Source organism: Typopeltis vanoorti, chromosome 3, assembly GCF_054136105.1.
Source record: "Typopeltis vanoorti isolate ZY-2024b chromosome 3, IOZ_Tvanoo_1.0, whole genome shotgun sequence".
NCBI lineage: Eukaryota > Metazoa > Arthropoda > Arachnida > Uropygi > Thelyphonidae > Typopeltis > Typopeltis vanoorti.
The window spans coordinates 164,515,024-164,535,359 of record NC_143551.1 but is presented as its reverse complement, the minus strand read 5'-3'; the positions used below and the strand labels follow the sequence as shown (position 1 = coordinate 164,535,359).

The 20,336-nt window shown below is 36.4% G+C and overlaps 1 protein-coding gene across 2 annotated transcripts in view; it reads left to right on the top strand.

The window, feature by feature from the left end:
* The first annotated feature begins 14,274 nt into the window (after positions 1 to 14,274).
* The window catches only part of LOC150108723 (F-box/WD repeat-containing protein 2-like), a 45,295-nt gene continuing 39,233 nt past the window's right edge, over positions 14,275 to 20,336 (top strand). Inside the window, exon 1 of one of the 2 annotated variants that reach the window (XM_090416179.1) lies at positions 14,275 to 15,843. In XM_090416179.1, the coding sequence (XP_090272305.1) occupies positions 15,342 to 15,843 (502 nt within the window). In that variant the 5' untranslated portion in view covers positions 14,275 to 15,341. The remainder of the gene's footprint in view (positions 15,844 to 20,336) is intronic. The other variant, XM_090416180.1, reaches the window with a different exon arrangement.

The following is a 20,336-nucleotide window of genomic DNA, read 5'->3' as shown; positions in this document are numbered from 1 at the left end:
CTGAAATAACTAAATAACTTCGTAAAAGTTGTTCATTTGCTAAAGTTTGATAATAGTATGAATCGGAAAACTTGCTGCCAAATTCATTTTTGGGAAATTCTTTATTAACTACTTGACACAGGCAGTGCTCAACTAAACAATCTGTAACTTTGGTAGTTATATGATTCGGCCAAGTACCTGGATCATTAAAATTTGAAGTTTTGCGTTTCGCTGAATCAGAATCCATTACTTCTGCTGCAACTTCTGTAGACAGTCCTGTCAGGCCAATTTCATTTTCGCATGTAACATTTGTTTCTTCATAGTTATCTTGTTTTCTGTACTTGTGTAGAGGCTTAAGTGCTGTGAGGACATTATGTTGGAGGTTTAATGGATTTTTTACAACACTCAAAAAGAATTAAAATAGAATTTAATACTTCCTATATTTCGTCCTAGTCACTAGGACATCTACGGGGATTACAAAAAACAATTAATGTAACATGCACACAAAAACTTACAATACTAAGCCCAACCACGTGGGTGACACTAAAGTCCTATCTAGGTGGAGCACCCTCTAAGGGCGGTAGTAGGAGGCCTGGAATGTAAGGTGGGACCTCTGGTGATGAGTGTTTCCCAAATCTTCGGAAGCTTAATGCAACCGTATTTATTAAGATTTGGTTGGTTTCTGAGAGCTGCTGCTGCTTCTAAGAAAAGTCTCTCTTGAATTTGCTGTGGTGGAGCATGGTGGTTTTCTTCCATGATACTCTGTGGGTGTGTCCAAAACATGGTCAGCCAAGCCTGAATGGCCATAGTTGTGTTTAATGATGTATGACTTGTGTTCCTCCAGGCGGATGGATGCTGATCTGCCTGTCTGTCCAAAGTACGCAAGCTTACAGGAACAGGGTACTTTGTAAACTCCAGGCAGAGAGAGAGGAGGGAGCTGATCTTTCGTAGACCGGATAAGGGTAGCAAGTTTGCGGTAGGGCTTATATGCCGTGTGTAGGTTATACTTTTTTAGTATCTTGGCTATTTTTTCGAAGTGCCACGGGGGAGGAATTGATTATTTTTTTGATACTGTGTTCACTGTAGCCATTGGAGAGGAAAGTTCTGTGTATGTGGTTAAGCTCAGTAGTGAGGGCGGTTCCAATGGAACAAAGATTGTGGGCTCTCTTGGTAAGAGTTTTAATGATGCCATATTGTTGCGAGGGGTGGTGGTGGGAGAGTTTGTGAATGTATCTGCCTGTGTGTGTGGGTTTTCTGTATACAGTGAAGGCAAGTGTATCATTAGGCAGGCACGTGACTAAGGTGGCTAGGAAGGGTAAACAATTGTTCTTTTCCTTTTCCATAGTAAACTGGATTCTTGGATGTAGGCTATTGAGATGACTGAGGAAGGAGTTTAACGTGTCTGGGCCATGAGGCCAAATAGAGAACACATCATCTACATATCTTAGCCAGATAGACGGTTTGAGTGGGGCTGAGTCTAAGGCTCGTTTTTCGAAATCTTCCATATAGAAATTGGCAAGGGGGGGGGGGGGTGAGAGGGGGGAACCCATGGCGGTTCCCTCTATCTCCTTGTAGATTTTTGTTCTTCCAAGAGAAATACCCAGAGTTGATGGCAAAGGAAAAGAGATCTAAGATGTCAGAGGGAAAAACGTTTTCTAAGAGAGATAAAGTGTCAGTTAAGGGAATATTGGTAAACAATGAGGAGATATCAAAGCTTACTAATATGTCTGTATTATTCAAGGTTAAATTTTCTGTGAGGGCTTTAAAGTGGGTCGAGTTTTTTATATAGGATGCGGAATTTCCGGTGGGGGGGGGGGACAGAGAGTTGGCCAGCTGTTTAGGAAGTCTGTAACAAGGTGCATTGGTGGCATCTACCATACGCCTGAGTGGAGAATTGGGTTTGTGGATTTTTGGTAAACCGTATATTCGGGGGAACGGGAGCGGAAAGATACTTTTTTCTGATGACGATACTTTTTTCTTTGCGTATCCCCTGAAACTACGCAAAAAAAAAAAAAGTATCATCAACATCACCAGAGCGGATAAGGGTAATGCCACAGTCGTTCTTAATACCAGCGAATACAATCGTAAAATGAACATTATCCTCCGCGATCGCGCTACCTACATCCCGCTAGAACACGACCCCACAAAAACACAAGTTAAGAAATTAAAAATCTTACTTAAAAAAAGTAGCCTCCTGGCCCCCCGACGTCACGAAAAAACTTAAATCTTTCCGCTCCCATTCCCCCGAATATACGGTTTACCAAAAATCCACAAACCCAATTCCCCACTCAGGCGTATGGTAGATGCCACCAATGCACCTTGTTACAGACTTCCTAAACAGCTGGCCAACTCTCTGTCCCCCCCCCCTCACCGGAAATTCCGCATCCTATATAAAAAACTCGACCCACTTTAAAGCCCTCACAGAAAATTTAACCTTGAATAATACAGACATATTAGTAAGCTTTGATATCTCCTCATTGTTTACCAATATTCCCTTAACTGACACTTTATCTCTCTTAGAAAACGTTTTTCCCTCTGACATCTTAGATCTCTTTTCCTTTGCCATCAACTCTGGGTATTTCTCTTGGAAGAACAAAAATCTACAAGCAGATAGAGGGAACCGCCATGGGTTCCCCCCTCTCACCCCCCCCCTTGCCAATTTCTATATGGAAGATCTCGAAAAACGAGCCTTAGACTCAGCCCCACTCAAACCGTCTATCTGGCTAAGATATGTAGATGATGTGTTCTCTATTTGGCCTCATGGCCCAGACACGTTAAACTTCTTCCTCAGTCATCTCAATAGCCTACATCCAAGAATCCAGTTTACTATGGAAAAGGAAAAGAACAATTGTTTACCCTTCCTAGCCACCTTAGTCACGTGCCTGCCTAATGATACACTTGCCTTCACTGTATACAGAAAACCCACACACACAGGCAGATACATTCACAAACTCTCCCACCACCACCCCTCGCAACAATATGGCATCATTAAAACTCTTACCAAGAGAGCCCACAATCTTTGTTCCATTGGAACCGCCCTCACTACTGAGCTTAACCACATACACAGAACTTTCCTCTCCAATGGCTACAGTGAACACAGTATCAAAAAAATAATCAATTCCTCCCCCGTGGCACTTCGAAAAAATAGCCAAGATACTAAAAAAGTATAACCTACACACAGCATATAAGCCCTACCGCAAACTTGCTACCCTTATCCGGTCTACGAAAGATCAGCTCCCTCCTCTCTCTCTGCCTGGAGTTTACAAAGTACCCTGTTCCTGTAAGCTTGCTACTTTGGACAGACAGGCAGGCAGATCAGCATCCATCCGCCTGGAGGAACACAAGTCGTACATCATTAAACACAACTATGGCCATTCAGGCTTGGCTGACCATGTTTTGGACACCACCCACAGAGTATCATGGAAGAAAACCACCATGCTCCACCACAGCAAATTCAAGAAAGAGAGACTTTTCTTAGAAGCAGCAGCAGCTCTCAGAAACCAACCAAATCTTAATAAATACGGTTGGATTAAGCTTCCGAAGATTTGGGAAACACTCATCACTAGAGGTCCCACCTTACATTCCAGGCCACCTACTAACGCCCTTAGATGGTGCTCCACCTAGATAGGACTTTAGTGTCACCCACGTGGTTGGGCTTAGTATTGTAAGTTTTTGTGTGCATGTTACATTAATTGTTTTTAGTAATCCCCGTAGATGTCCTAGTGACTAGGACGAAATATAGGAAGTATTAAATTCTATTTTAATTCTTTTTGAGTGTTGTAAAAAACCCATTAAACCTCCAACATAATGTTTTCTGTAGTAGAACTACACGGAGTATTTGCTTCATCAGAACTTTCGGTCTTTGTTTTTTATGTGGTCCTGAAGTTAAAAATTTATTCAGAAATCCAGCCAATTTATGTTCCAGTTGTACTTGTTGCAATTGTCTTTTCCTGTTTTGTGCACCAGATAACTTCTTTGGCTTTTTTTCCCCAACATCTAGGGGTTAACACGCTTGGTTAGACTTTAAAATAAGAAGAGCGTTAAAAGTTGTCCACCAAAATAATTTCTGAAATTTTCCCTTAAACTTATTTTTAATCTCTTAACCAACTATTATTTTTAAGGTGAATGGCCGAAGACTATTTTTTTTTATTACAGAATTTGATTTTTCAGATGTTTTGTATAATAAAGATCCTTACATTTTAGGTAGGTAAGGGTGCTTAAGGTCAAAGCTGTATAACTGAGAGGAGACCTCCACATAGCCTTTAAAGGAATGCGGAGAACCGACCAGGGCTTCCGACCTAATGTCCAATCCTCACCTTCTCGTGGTGCACCCTGTTGGATATCTACTTGGATACTGAATGAACAAGGATTGGCTGGCAATTTGGGATTTAGCCGACCAAATTGTATTCCTATTGGTTAAACCAAAATAAAAAATAATGGTACAACATGACAAAATTTCATGCCGGCTGGGGTGTTGCCCGGTTAAACAAGGCCCCCGTTGTTTTCGCCAGGGAACCAGGGCGAACAACGAAAAGTCAGCTGCTGGAACAAATCTGAAAACACACCCTAACTCAACATCACCAAAGTTAAAGATCGGTACTATCAACGTAAGAAGCCTGAATAGCAAAGAAATGGAACTAGCTGAGGAATTAGATAAGTACCAGATCAACATAATAGCGGTGACTGAAACAAAAAGACAAAAACTGGTGAGAGCTTCCTGAGCAATAAATACAAAATGTTATATTCGGGCAATAACAATCAAGGAAAAGAAGGAGTAGCCATAGTATTCAACACAAAATGCAAGGCTAATCTTCTTTATTGGCAGGCAATCTCAAGTAAAGTGATGTGCGCAAATATCAGAATGAGGAATTGGACAATGAGACTTATTTGTGCCTATGGTCCCACAGAAGGTTCTACTAAGGTAGAAGTGAAGGTTCTACTAAGGTAGAAGTGGAGGAATTTTTTGAAGCTTTAGAAAAAGCAACTGAGACAATGAAAAAGGAAAAGTTGGTCCTTGGTGGGGATATAAATAGCAGAATAGGAAATTATTGTTAGACATACAAAAATATTTTGGGAAAATTTGGAGAAGTTTCCCAAAATATTTTAAATCCAACAGATATTTAATCCAAATATCTGTTGGATTTCTGCTCAGGACATATTACTAACACCATGTTCCAACATAAAAATGTGCACAAATTCACATGGAGAGAAGAGGCAAGGAATAAGAAAAGTCTCATTGACTATGTTATTGTTGATAGTGATGTTTTCTCCCTGGTGCAGGACACCAGAGTGTACACAGGATTTGAAATTGGAAGTGATCACTATTTAGTCTTGTGCAAGATAAAATTGAATTTCATATTGAAAAAATAACATGTAAGAAAGTTTTAAAGAAATCAAAGTTGAGCAGCTCTCAGATGTGAACTGTAGACTAAAATACATGAAGATTATTGAAGAAAAAATGAAAGAGTTTGAGAACAGGAATCAAACCTTGGAGATTCAGTGGCAAGTTAAAGAGGCAGTGAAGGGAAAGAAGAAAGCATATCAAAAGTTCTTGGCAATTATGTCAGCTTGTGCTCTTAGAGAATACAGAGACAACTGCATGAATGCAAAACACTGTGTAAAATTAGCTAAACAAAAGTCATGTGAGGACTTTGGCAAGACTATAGAAAATAAATATCAAGAAGGTGGGAAAATATTCTGGAGGTTGTTGAAGAAGCTCAGAAATGGAGGAAAGAGTGCTTATAAAAGGAGTTAGAGATGATAAAGGTGACATGAAAACAGGAGAAAAAGATATCCTTGAAGTATGGAGTAATTACTTTGAAAAACTGCTAAATAAAACAAGCAGTGATGACAGCACAGTGGTAAAAAACACTGACCAGGCATGCCATCAGGAATACATATCCATACTTGAAGTATAAAAAGCCATCAAAGGCGCTTGAAATGTGGAACGGCAGCAGGAGTAGATGATATTCGACCAGAAATGCTGAAGTATGGTGGTATAAGAGTCTTATAGTGGCTGCACTGCATAGTTCAGAAAGCCTGGACAGAGGGACGAATTCCCGATGATTGGAGTAGAACTCTCATAGTATCTATATATAAAAAGGGAAATAAAACTATGTGAGAATTACAGAATTATTTCCCTACTGAGTGTTCCTGGCAAAATCTATGCAAGTATACTTGAGAAACGGTTAAGAAGAATTGTGGAAGAAAAGCTTGAAGAACAAGCTGGATTCAGGCCAAATAGAGGCTGACAGGATCCGATCTTCACTTTATGACAAATAGTCGAGAAAGCATGGGAATATAACAAAGATCTGTATTTAAGTTTTGTTGATTTGGAAATTATATGACAAGGTGCAAAGAGAGAAGCTATTCGAAATGGTGTCAATGGGGCATTATATCAAGTAATACTTAATCTTTATTTAAGTTGTACGTTGGCAGTTAGAATTGAAGAAAGTACAAGAAGATGGTTTAATGTTAAATCTGGTGTGAGACAAGGATGTGCATTATCCCCTCTGTTATTCATTATCTGTTTGGATCACATAATGAAGGAAAGTGGTATTAAACATGATATCAAAATGGAAGATGTTAATATCAGCTCTTTGCTTTATGTGGATGATGTTATACTTCTAAATAAATCCGCTACAAGTCTGCAAGATTCTCTGACTCAATTGAATAACTGTTGTAATAGATATGGTATTAAGGTCAGTAATACAAAGACAATGAAAATAGGCAGAATCATTAAAAATGTCAACTGTGTTGTGAATTGAGAACCTCTGGAACAAGTAAAACATTTCAGCTACTTAGGCATGATTTTTACTGAAGATGGTAAATTAAATATAGAAATAGACAACAGAATCAGCAAAGCTGGTATGGTGGGAAGTCAATTGAATAAATTCATGAAAGAAGAGAGAAATTAGTCAGAACACTAAATTAGCTGTATACAAGACAGTGTTCAAACCAGTTTTAACTTATGGATCTGAGAGCTGGGTCAGAAGTAAAATACTTGACCAAAGCCTAGAGACGACAGATATAAAAGTCCTGAGAAAGATTAATGGCGTGACCAGATGGTATCAATTGCAATATCATATTAAAAAAACGAAGATATTAGGAAAGAACTTGACATTGTCAGCATCCAGGAATGCATTAGCAGAGCTAATCTCAGGTGGCATGGTCACTTAACAGAATGGGCAAAGAAAGATTAGCAAAACAAGTGTTCTCTGCCACGTTGGCAGGAAAACGACAGAGAGGAAGACCAAGATATAGGTGGATTAATATGGTACAATGTGCCTTAGATGATGTAACGATGTAAATTTTTCAATTTTTCAAGTAGTACTATCATATATTGTACACCCCTTGAGGGTACATGGTAGGAATTTGATGATGATGATGACATTTTAGGTATTTTTTTTTGAAAATTAACATGTGAGATATTAGCTACTGATTGATTTCTCATATTTAATATTTTTTACATTCTGGTAATTGTTTAATAATTAAGTAATTTCTAGAATATTAAAATTATTTATTAAAGAAATTAGTAAATGGACCCGAACCCCAATGTCTTCCAACCTGAACAAGAACAAATATATAAATCAATCTCTTATTGAAAATTATATATTTTCTAGACATAAGATATGATAAAAATCTTTTGTTTTCAAAATAAGATAATTAACTAAAATAAAACAATTTAACTGATTTTCAAACTTTGCAAAAATATAATAGACACACTTACTTTAAATGAATAATAATCCAAATTTACAAAAAATTTACTAAACAACAATAAATATATTTTATAAAACAAAAGGCAACTGCACAGTAACACCTGTAACGCACAAAATGAAATGATGCAAAAATACGTCAAAAAAGTATCAAGAAAGGGCATTGCAGTATGTGTAAACAAACTTAGATCATCTAAAGCAAGGGCCTCCAAACTACGGCCTGCGATATGATTTTATCTGGCCGCCAATTGGATTAATTTTTCAATAAGAATCCAAAAAAAAAAAAAAAACACAGGGGTTTTGATGGATTTCAAATGCATTAATTAAAATTGTGTTCAAAATATATTCCCAAATAGCAAAAAGTAACCATAATCTAAGTTATGGTCTTTCTGACTCAATAGTTCGGTTAAAATGGACTAACGAAAATAATTTGAATTTTACAAAATTTTACAAGCAAATTTGAAGAACTTTGCTTGTAAATTTATCTCTATATTTTCGGACAACGTATCTTTGTGAACAAACTTTTTCCCGAATGAAATATATTAAGTCAAAATATAGGGCAAATTTATCTGATGAACATTTGAAATCGTTACTTGTAATTAGCACTTCAAAATTTGAAGCTGAGTTTAATAAGATTTTAAAAACACAAACATAGTTACATCATTCACATTAATGGTTTTATTATAATTTGTGATAAAAATGAGAATTTCCTGATAGTGTTAGTTGTCATTAATATACGATAATTTAATCTCACATACTCTGTAATCAGTTTTTTTATCTGCTTTCAATAAAAGTCATATATCTAGTTCTAGAGTTTTTTTTACTACTGTCTGCTGAACAGTGCTCTAGTATCCAATGTGTCCCTCACGGCGAAAAGTTTGGAGACCACCGATCTAAAGAGTTCATAAATAACCTGTGTTTATTCATTTAATTTGAGCCACGTCAGCCTGATGCGCTGATAGTCTATCCCGCATATATACGGGATTTTTAGCTATGGTCCCTCAGCTGATTAATATGTTTATAATTTATAAACTATTATCTTTAAAATTTTATTTGTCTATCAAAATCCAAAAATAAGTACACAATTAAAATCAAAGTCAAAAATTGTCCAAAGTCACTTAAACACAGAATACACAATACACTCAGTATGTTTCACATTCAAAATTGAAATGACGATGAAAAAAATGTAAGTGCATATTTGGATAGACGCTATTTCGTCTATCCAAATTCGAAGTGGAATTTAAGATAACGAGCATATACACCTATGTTTCAGACTAAATATTTGGGTAGATCGGTGTTTCTGAAACTTCAGATATCCTTGTACCCCTTCTTTAATTTTCATTATTACCACGTACCTTTTCAAAATACCCTTATCAAAATAATAATAATAATAAATAAATAAAAATATATTTCATTGTAAACGTCTGTTTTATTTGAATTTAGATGTACATTTAAACAAAAAAAAAAAAGATTTATTTTTAATAGAACAAAATTTATAAAGATACTATACATTTTTACTTAATATGAATAATTTATCACCAATGAGAAAAGTGAAATTGCTTATTTCTATATCTGCTATATTGCTATCTTTTGTGAGTTTTAACCAATGATCCATACTTAAGAATTTGAAAACTAAAAAAATTACCATATTTATTCGAATATAACTTGCACTTTTTCCCAAAATTAAAGCTAAAAAATCATGGTGCAAGATATATGCCGAGATTTTCGGAAACTAAAGTTTTCAGGGAAAAAAAATGAAAATGTTTTATTCTCCATCACTTCTTTTGTCCTTGAGAGCGGTTTCCTTGCGTACAATCAAAGTTATCTACCAAAATAGAGTAATCTTCTTTCCCATTATATCAAGCAAAAATTACCAGTAATTTAAGACTTGAAATACATAATGAACAATCCTTGACAAATTACTAATGAGAAGTGAAATATGTGCGCGATTGTAAGCCAGTAGAGAAAGAAACCATTAAGAAGTGCATATGATTAGTGCTGTATTAACAAAAGATCGCACAACCCAAACAAAACAAGCTGACAATTGAATTGAAATGCTAATTCTCTTAAACCGATTTCCATAATATCTGAAATGTATTCACCATATATTTCTTAGTTTTAACACGTTCATGACGGGAGTAGTGTCAAGCAAAACCACATGCTGCACCTGCAACATGTGGCTGCAACTCCAGTCTATACAGCAGTTTCTGTTGGAGAGAAGATTTGAATATTAGTTAGTGTTTATATATTCCCAGTTGTCTCTAATGGCACTATTTGTTGAGAAATATATTACACAGTCTGCAAATGTCTGCGAACCTTATTCAGTGACATGATAAAACTGATTGATTTTCGTGTTTCTGCAGTATAGTTGCTGTTGTGGAGGGCGTATTGTTTACTGCAGGGTGCGATAACTCGCTCCCTGCAGAAAAAAAAAATATATAGACTATAAAAGTTTATGAAGTTCACATCCTGTGATACTTTGTGTTGTTTCCTTAAGTATCTAATAAGTGGGTTCTAAAATGTTTAGTTTTAGTATGTATGACTGTAATTTTTTATTAATAAAATATAATAAGCACATATTTAACTGTCAATGGGAACTGGCGCCTTTTTTATTCAGTAAACTAAATGCTGTATTTTTGTAAAATATCTTGTTGCTGTAATATGGCTGAATGAGTGCCCTTATTAAGCAGTGCCACGAGGCAGGCTGCCTCTATGCTATACTCTGTCGACGGTACTGGGCAGAGCACAACGTAAGAATGAATTCACGGTCTGTCTTAAACTAACAATTTCCACTAAAAATATAATAAACAATCTAGAATATTTATTGTGTTTTTGCTGAATCGATGCTTACTCTGTGAAATAAAATCTGTGGTAATATTGATAATCTTTCACTTCAAACAAATTATAATAAAACTGGTGATGTATTAAGTTAAAAATGTTGTTAGATTATTAAGAATTCATAATAATTTGACTGATTTAAAATTTCATTGCTATTGCATTAACTATAATTTCTAATTGTGTAATTTATATACTACGATATAATTCAAGAATAAGAAAATTTATATATATATATATATATTTTTTTTTATTATTTCCTGTGGTGAAATGGCACCCCTATCTTCAAGCACCCTTGCGCAGTGCACAATCTGCACAACCGCACGGCGTGGCCCTGGTTATGAATGAGGAAGTGAGTAGCATGAGTATGGAAAATAAGAGAATGGGTGTGCAAGATGAACAGGGAAACAGAGAGACACAGGGTGGACAGGGGTACACAGCACAAGAAAGGTGGATGCTCCAAGAGGGATGTGAGAGCATGTGTAGACAGGAAAGGAATGGGATGACCTGGAATCAAGAGGAAACAGTTGGAATTGAAGAGAGTTCTAAAATGAATAAGCAGAAAGGAAAATGGCCGCAGTCAAGCATGGAGATCACATCGAATGAGTGGTATCAGTGGAACTACCTGTAGATCCAGGAATGAGCTGTTGTGTTTGCATACAAATGCTAGAATTGTAAAAAAACAAGGCAGATGAAATGGTTGTATTAATTGCATCTGTTCACCCAAAGATTGTCGGAATAAGTGGGACATGGTTGGAAGAGGATGACATCCTGACAGGAATAGAGATGGAAGTATGATGTGTTTCGTGAGGATAGAAGAGGTAAAAAGTGGAGGGGGAGTGCTATTGATGATAGAGAAAGAGTTATGTCCATACAAAGTAGAGATGCAAGAGATAAATAGTGCCAATGGTTTTGAGGCAATATGGTGTGAGATAGAGATGAATCAAATGAAATACTTGGTTGGATGTTGTTATAGACCAGGTAATGCGAATGATGGTCGTAATGAAATGTATAATCAAATTAGCCAAGCAAATAAGAAAAGAGTGATCATTATGGGCAATTTTAATTATGGCAATATAGACTGGAATGCTGAGATAGTAACTAGAAGTAAAGAAAATTAGTTGAGTTTTTGAGGGATAACTATCTCAAACAGCATGTAACAGAAGGCACACGAGGATTGAGGGTCTTGGATTTGGTCATCTCATCAGAGGATGTAATTATAAATGAAGTGTCAAATCACCCACCAATTGGTGAGAGTGACCATGAGGTGATTACCTGGGTGGTTACCAGCAGTGTGAGGACTTCTGTAAGAAAAGGGTATATTCCAAGGTTGAGAAGGTTTAATAAGGTAGGTTTGAAATGGATGAATAAAGAGATTAAGCATGAGATACAGAACAAAAGGGCATTATGGAGGCAGCATAAGAGAAATGGAAATAACCAATATCATAAGGACTACAAAGACCAGGCAAGGCAGGTGACTTGGTTGATGAGGGTAGCTAAAGAGAGGTATGAACAGTAGTTAGCTAATGAAGCCAAAAAGAATCCTAAGGACTTCTTTTGATATGTATCCAGCAAAAGAAAGAATGATTATGGAAGGATGACATTGATTGGAGAAAATGGTATAAAGACAGCTGTTGCAGAAGGTATGGTGGAGATACTTAATGAGCAGTTCATAAAGGTCTTTTAATCTTGTGAATGTGACTTCATGGAGAGATTGAGAGCAGTTGATGATGAAGAAGAGAGAGACTGACTAGAAGTGAGCAAGAGGTTTATGGAGAGTTGAGCAAACTAGATGTAAATAAGGCTGTGGGACTTGATAATATATCACCACGTATTCTGAAGGAATGTGTCGGGGAGTTGACGCTGGCCTTGATATATTTTTTTAATATGAGTCTTGCGCTGGGTCAAGTTCCTAAGGAGTGGAAGGAGGGCAAGATTGTGCTACTTCATAAAGGAGGTGATAGAGCTCAAGCATCAAACTATAGGCCTCTCTGTGTGTCAGGTGTTGTAGTTAAGTTGTTGGAGAAGCTTGTGAGAACTAGGATTCAGAATTGGGTTGACAAAAATGGTATTATCTTTGATGGACAGCATGGATTTGCTAAAGGGAAGTCGTGTTTTTGTAATCTAGTTACTTATTACAATAAAGTGACTGCTTCCATGGACAGAGGAGAAGGATACACAGTAATATACACAGCCGGCAAAGGTTGGTTGATTGGTAGAGCCTCTGCTATTAATGGCTCAGTTAAGTAAGTTTGAGCACAGTTAGTAGTTGGAAGGGGACCAATCGTTCGATGCTGTTGGCACACTCTCCCTCAATGATCTTGAGATGTCAAATAATAATATACTTAGATTTTGCAAAAGCTTTTGATAGATTACCACATGATATGTTTGATAGTCAAACTAAAGTGGATGGGGTTAGATATTAGATTGGTTCATTGGATTGGAGACTGGCTATCTGATAGGTATCAACAAGTTGTGTATGGGTGAGCGATATCCAGGAAAAGGAATGTTACTAGTGGTGTGTATCGGGGGTCTGTTTTAGGGCCATTGCTGTTTGACTTGCATATTAATGATATTAGTGAAGATTTCGATGGAAATATTCAGCTGTTTGCAGATGATGCAAAGTTGGGACGAACCATGAAGAGTAGAGAAGATGTTGTGGCCTTACAAGAAGACTTGAATAAATTGAGTGATTGTGCACGGGAATGGGGATGTGAGTTCAATGTTCCAAAATGTAAGGTTTTAAAATTTGGAAAACAAAAATGGGATGCAGAATTTATGCTTGGTGAGGATATGTTGTCAGAGGTGGAGTATAAAAGATATCTGGTGGTGATAGTGGATAAGGATCTGAAATTTAGGGGAACATTGCCAGAATTGTGAAGACAACACAAAGGCTGCTGGAAATAATGCGAAGGACACTAACTTGTAGAAGGGGAGATTCTTGTTCCATTGTATAAGGCTTTGATTAGGCCACACATGGACTATTGTGTCCAGATTTGGTCACCTGGTTTTCAGAAGGATGAAGAGATGTTGGAAAGGGTCCAGAGGTGACTGACTAAGGTAGTTTCTAACCTCTGGAATGTCGAGTAAATATGAGGAAAGATTGAGAAGATGCAGTGTGTAGAGTCAGGTGGATAGGAGGAAGAGGGGATATATGATAGAGACCTACAAGTTAGTAAGGGGTTGTTATAGGATCAATGCTATAGAAGTTCTACAGAAAATAGTGGGAGATCAGGGAAGAACCAGAGGTCATCCCTGGAAACTGTATAAAGAGGATGTGAGTAGAGGAGTGAGTAGCAGGTTTTTTTCATGCAGAGTTGTGAATGATTGGAATACCTTGCCTGAGTGTGGTGTCTGCAGAGAATTTCAGTGTGTTTAAAGCATGGTATGAGGAGCTGTGTGTATGATAAAAGGACCTCCTAGATGAATCTTTGACTCTATGGGGTCTTGTGTAATAATAATAATACACTTCTGATGCTATTGTTTCCAAACATACATAATTTATTACAGATTTAAATCACACCTTTAATAAATGTGTCAGTAAGACTGGGAAGGAAAGTTAGCAATGAAGATATGCCTATGCCAGCACATCAAAAGAGAGCATGCTATTATCAATTTAGATACAAAGTTAAAAATCATACAAAAACTCAAGTTTGGTTTTATGATTGTTGACATTGCACATAAATTTAAATTAACAAGTCAACAGCAAGAACAATCTTTAAAAATAGGAATAAAATGAAAGAAGCAGGTTAAAATGTTACTTCCCTCCAGATAAAAAAAAAAAAAAATCACCCACTCTCAGAATGAAACCTCTGAGAGCTGGAGAAATTGTTAATTGAGTGGACAGGAGATTTAAATAAAAAATCAATAATCATATATCCAAAATGCAGATAATACACTTTTGTACACTGCATTACAAAAAAAAAAAAAAATCAATAAATAAAAAACAAAAGAAATAAAAAAATCGTATCCCCCATTTAATGGAGAAATTTGCTTGACACAAATTTCTTGGAAAACGTTCCTTATGCAAAACAGGTTACCTGTATTGTCTAGATAGTCTGGTCCTCCCACAGAGTCTTCAGCCTCCTAGGAATTTTTCATGTAATAATAATGTACCTCTGGCCTTTGGAACAGCTTTCCTCTCTCTCTCTATCTGAAACATTACAACTTTTAGCTGTTTTAGAAACATATCATTTAATCTCTTGCTCTCTCTCTCTCTCTCTCACACACCTTTTTAAATAAATGGCATGAATTACACTGATTGCTGTATCCATTTAAGTTGAGGAGTGTACTAATTTAAAATGTTAACATGGTAACTTCAGTTATCTCTTACTTGGGTTTTCAAGGAGTCATAAGATATAGTTCGCCCACCATTTATAGGTCTCTGCTTAGCATCTTGCCAAGAATAGTCGATTCATGCTGAAGGGGAGGAAGAAATGAAGGACGTACGAATTGGTCACCAACACGCGAAATCACATGCTTTATATAGGTAAAATTTTCCATCTGTTATACAAGCAACATAGTTAATTACAATAATCATAAAAGAGAAGTTAATTTTCCGACCTGTAATAATAAACAACTCGTCCCACAATACGGACTGATTACCCTATTATCGGAATGGATTCTCCTTTTTCTGACATGCGCAGAAGTCTTGAAAGATCTCTAATCGGTGGGCGAACTATAATAGGGCACTTACCATATGATTATTTATTTATTTTCTATTTCAATGAATCATTGAATTTCATTCAATGATTCAAACCACTAATAAAGAGATTTATATTTTTATTTACTTAAAATTATCACTTATTTTGAATGCTTTCTATCTTTGCAGATTTCCAAGAGTGGTTAAGTAATGTAACAACGTGCTATAAGCAGCTAACTGATGATGAGAAGAATATAACAATCGACCATCTTATTGCTCATAGTGGAGCGAAGCAGTTATGTCATATTTATAATCAAATTGAAAAGTTTGCTTATAGAGACTTCATAAGGTTACTTCCTCCAGAACTGAAGGAACATCTTTTATCTTATTTAGATCCAAAGTCACTGTTAGTGTCTTGCTGTGTTAATAGAACCTGGTTACATGTAATTAGTTCATCATCAAGGACTTGGCAGCGAGGATGTAAATCTTTAGGACTCGTTATTGATAAAAGTCTACATAATTGTGATGGACACTACTGGAAATCTTTCTTCATGGAAATGGCCAAAAGAAGACATAATATGAGGACATGTAAAAGCTTCATAGCAAAGACCTATGATCGTCACTTGCGACGTGTCACAGCAGTTTATTATGCTAGTGGAAAACTAGCTGCAGGTTTGTAAAAATGAATCACCATGCAAGATATGGAATGTAAAATTGTTTCAGTTAAGCTGGTATACATAGGTGATTATTCATAATATCATAAATGATAAAGTATATAACACACTAAGCTATATTATTGTTATTATTATTATTACACTCTCCATGAGTCAGCAGACTCATCAGGGGAGTTTCATTCAACTGACAATTTATTTATCATACTGAATTAAAAAATTTTTAACACTCCCCGCATTAACAACATATGCTGATAATGCAGTCCATTCACTCACAATTTTCCCATGTAAAAAATCTACTCCTCAACACCCTTCTTCATCACACTCTTACATAACTTCCAGGGATGGCCTCTGGTTCTATCCCACCCACCTTCTCCCCTGTTTTATAATCCCCTCTGTATTAATCTAATAAAATCTCCTTACTAACTTAAATATCTCTATCATATCACATCTTTTCCTCCAATCCGTCAAACTCTGCAATCCACAGTTCTTCAACCTCTCTCCATAGCCACATTTTGGAGTCCTCATATTATCTTAGTTGCTTGTCTCTGGACCCTCTCCAATGTTTCAACAGCACATTGAAAACCAGGTGACCAAATCTGAGCACAGTAATCCAAGTGTGGTCTGACCAGTGCTTTATATACTGGCACATCCACCTGCTTATCCATACATGTTAGAGTACTTCTTATCATAACAGCACTATGGTGTGCAGTCTTTGCCATATTTGCAATATGTCCTCTAAACTTCAGTTTGCTGTCAACCATCACTCCCAAATCTCGAATCTCATTCACTTCCTGCAGTACAGTACCATCAATATATTACATAGACTTATATTTCTATACTCCAGAAATATAACACCTTCCACTTATTAATATTAAAACTACAACACTGCTCCTTTGTTCAAGTCAAAATTCTATTCGTCTTTTTGAAGGGAATTAACTTCAGCAGTGCTACCTATAATTCTCCCTAACTCTGCAACATCAGCAAGCAACTGAAGATCCCTAGTCAGTCCACATGATACATCATTTACAAACAAGTTAAACAGCAGGGGCCCAAGAACAGAACCCTAGGGCATGCCATGGCTTACTTTCCTTTTCTGAGACACTGCTCTATCATACCCAACTTGCTCGTATCATTCAGAGAGCTAATCACCATTCCATCTTCTGCAACTTGTATATGTGGTAATCTATCAAATACTTTTGCAAAGTCCAAGAATATCACTGTATGATTCTCCCCTATCTAACACATGGATTTCTAAAGGGTAGGTCTTGTTTTAGCATTTATTGCATTTTATAAGGTGACAAGTGTGTTAGATTATTAATAATTTATGATTATTAATTATATTGTATTCGGTCTTGTATTCTATTCCTAACCAATCTCTCCAACACCTTGATTACAACTGCAGTTATACAGACTGGTCTGTAATTGGAAACCTCTGTCTTAGAACCATGCTTGGTTCTAAGGAACCTTATCCATTACAAGACTTTCATTAAATAACTAGGTCAAGGGTATAGCTAACTGTTGTTCATGTTCCTTAAAAGTACTTGGTGATATGTCATCCATTCCCATAGCTTTATTAACATCTAACTCAATCAACCACTGATTCTTTCACTTCCAATTCTCCTAATACTTGCCTCACTTCTACATATTGTACCGCATCATTTACACCAGTATGATATATACTGATAAAATGCTTATTCAGTGATTCCACTAATCTTTGCAACAGTCACTCTGCTGCTATCTGACTATATGCTACTGTCAACCTGCCATAATTATTCTTCTTTTTGCTTGCCAGATAGTGAAAGAATTTCCTTGAATTAACCTTAGCCTGACAAGCCAGTTTCATCACACACACACACACTGCACCTTTTCTTTAGCCTGCACTTTATATTCCTCATGGATCCCATTACCACCAACTATTTTGCACCTCTTGCATAACAGCTTGCTTGATTTCACACTCCTGCTCTATTTACTCACTTAACCCTTGTTATGCAGTTATACGTTGCTTGTGTTCGATACTGCTTTATGAATTTCCATGCACTGCCAACATCTTTTCTGCATAGCTCATCTACCCAACATATTGATGCTAGTTGACTACTGAGCTTCTCATAATCACTCACGTTGTGTATGTTTCCACACCGTTGTGTATGCGATATCCATTTGCCAGGATATTGCTAGTGCACTGCTGGTACCCTGCACATTTGTCATCTCCTGTTTTATAATAGCAGTTGCAACTTGTTCAATTTGTTGGTGATTGATTGGTTTGCGTGCACTGATAAAGTTCCAGCAGTTTCAAATTGCCGAATCAGTTTTCGTAAGTTTGTTATGCTAATCAGTGCTTTTCATAAATTTTTCATACGCCGAAAATCACGAAGACAAGCACTGGCATTATTGTTCTGCTGATAATAGAGTTTGACTAACAAAGCACACTCATGTAAGGTAAGAGGCATCGAAAAGCAGTTCATCTACGAATGATAAAAAATCTCAGAGGCTTTCCTTTTAGTGCATGATCGCTCACAAGAAACGCAATAATGCAAATTAATGCATTTTACTTGGTAAACAGCGCCAAATTTTCCCCTGTTGGCGACTTTTGGTACTTTTTTTTTCCGTTAAATCGAATCCCCATGTTCCACTGTGTACGTCTACTGAATATTGGTGTGTTTCATCCAATACATTACTCACTAGAGGGCTCTGAACACTTGATGTTATTTTATAATCACCCAGTATATAGTTCTAAGGCAATAATAGTTTCATCTTTTCTTCTGTTTATCTTATTTTTTGTGATATCCTGGGTAGTAAAGAGGAGGAAGAGGTATTAGCAACAGCTGCATAAACTAGTAATAAATCATATCAGTTGAAAGTACTGCAGACCACTGCTGGTTTGCAATGTTGTCATCTGGAGTGAGGAAGGTTCTCGGGTCCTTAGTTGCATTGCAACCCAAGGACCTGGGGAATAGAGGAAGGAGAATAGGAAAAATGCATTTTAAACTTGGAAATAGAAGAGTAATATGTTTTATACTTAGAATTAGAAATGAAATAAGTTAGATATTTAGAAATCCAGAATAAATAAGAGCTCTGCAAAATCAGAGATAGTAAAGGTGACAAAAAACATAAGGATATTCTGGATGTCTTATTTATTAATACTGATAAATCTAAATACATATATTTCACCTTATCTGATAAGCTAGATCATTATATGAACTATAAAATAGCATGAAACAAATTGTACTGGTACTCAAAATTGTAACTGTGAAATCAGTAAAGTATTTGGTCCTCCAAATTGACAACAACCTGAAATGGAACTCCCATAGCACATTTTTAACAAATAAGTTGAGGTTCAGCAAAGGTTGGTCGATTGCAGAGCATCTGCTACTAATGGCTCACAAAAAGTTAAGCAAGTTTGAGTGTGGTTAGTAGTTGGAAGGGGTACGATGCTGTTGACACGCTCTCCCTCGATGAGTCTTTTGGCTCCCTGGAGGTGCACATAATATTACTAATAATAATAATTAACAGAATATTTTATGTTAAAAAATTTGTCAATTCGATATTTCTAAGATGCTTATATATTATTCGTGGGTAAATTTTTGACTGCCGTATGGCATCACCTGTTGGGATGGAGATTACTAACAATCTGCTTCCTTTGATTCAAATACAAAATAAAATAATTAGACTATCTGTTACTAATATCTTCATATATTCAATTAGTGACCTGTTTGTCATTCTTAACATTTTGTCATTACAGAAACTATCTATATAATTGTATACTTCTTCCTCTTTATAGTGCTTGTTTTTATCCCGCTTGATGCAGGGTCCACTATGATTATGCAACTGTGGGAAATCCTAACTGGCTTGTCACAGAGTCTGATGTTGGGGGGAAAGAAGGAGACAATCTTTATGTCTGTGGGTGCTTGTGTTCACAGGGTCATTTTGCCTGTTCTGGAGGACTAAAAATCTGAGTTTCTGAGTGAAAAAAAAAAAAAAAACACCTATCTCCATATGAGACTGGCTAACTCGCCTTTAGTCAAAAGAGACCAGACGTCTTGGATGGGAATCGAACTCAGGTCTTTCCAACCAAAGGGCTTCGTCTATACTGATTGAGCTATGGAGGCTCATATAATTGTATATTATATATAAGAAATAACATTGTAAATTTTTCTCTATATAACTAGACTATGATTTATGTTGTGGCCAGAATTTGCTGGTAGTTCTCTAGGCAAGCAAAAAATTTTTCACAAATCATTCGAGCACTTAGCAACAAGCAATTACAATAAATTGCATAATGAATTAAAGTCTGTAACATCAAGTTACACTTTTAGAAAAAGATTGAGAGACTACCTCATGGGACTAAATAATGTTGACTTATTTTAAATGCATATTATAGAAAATTACTCTACTTATTATATGTTATGTCTTAATTATTTTCTATATGTATTCATGTGCTGTCTGCAGGGTTAGCATAGTGGCTTTGCAACCATATGCCTGGGGAATGAGTGT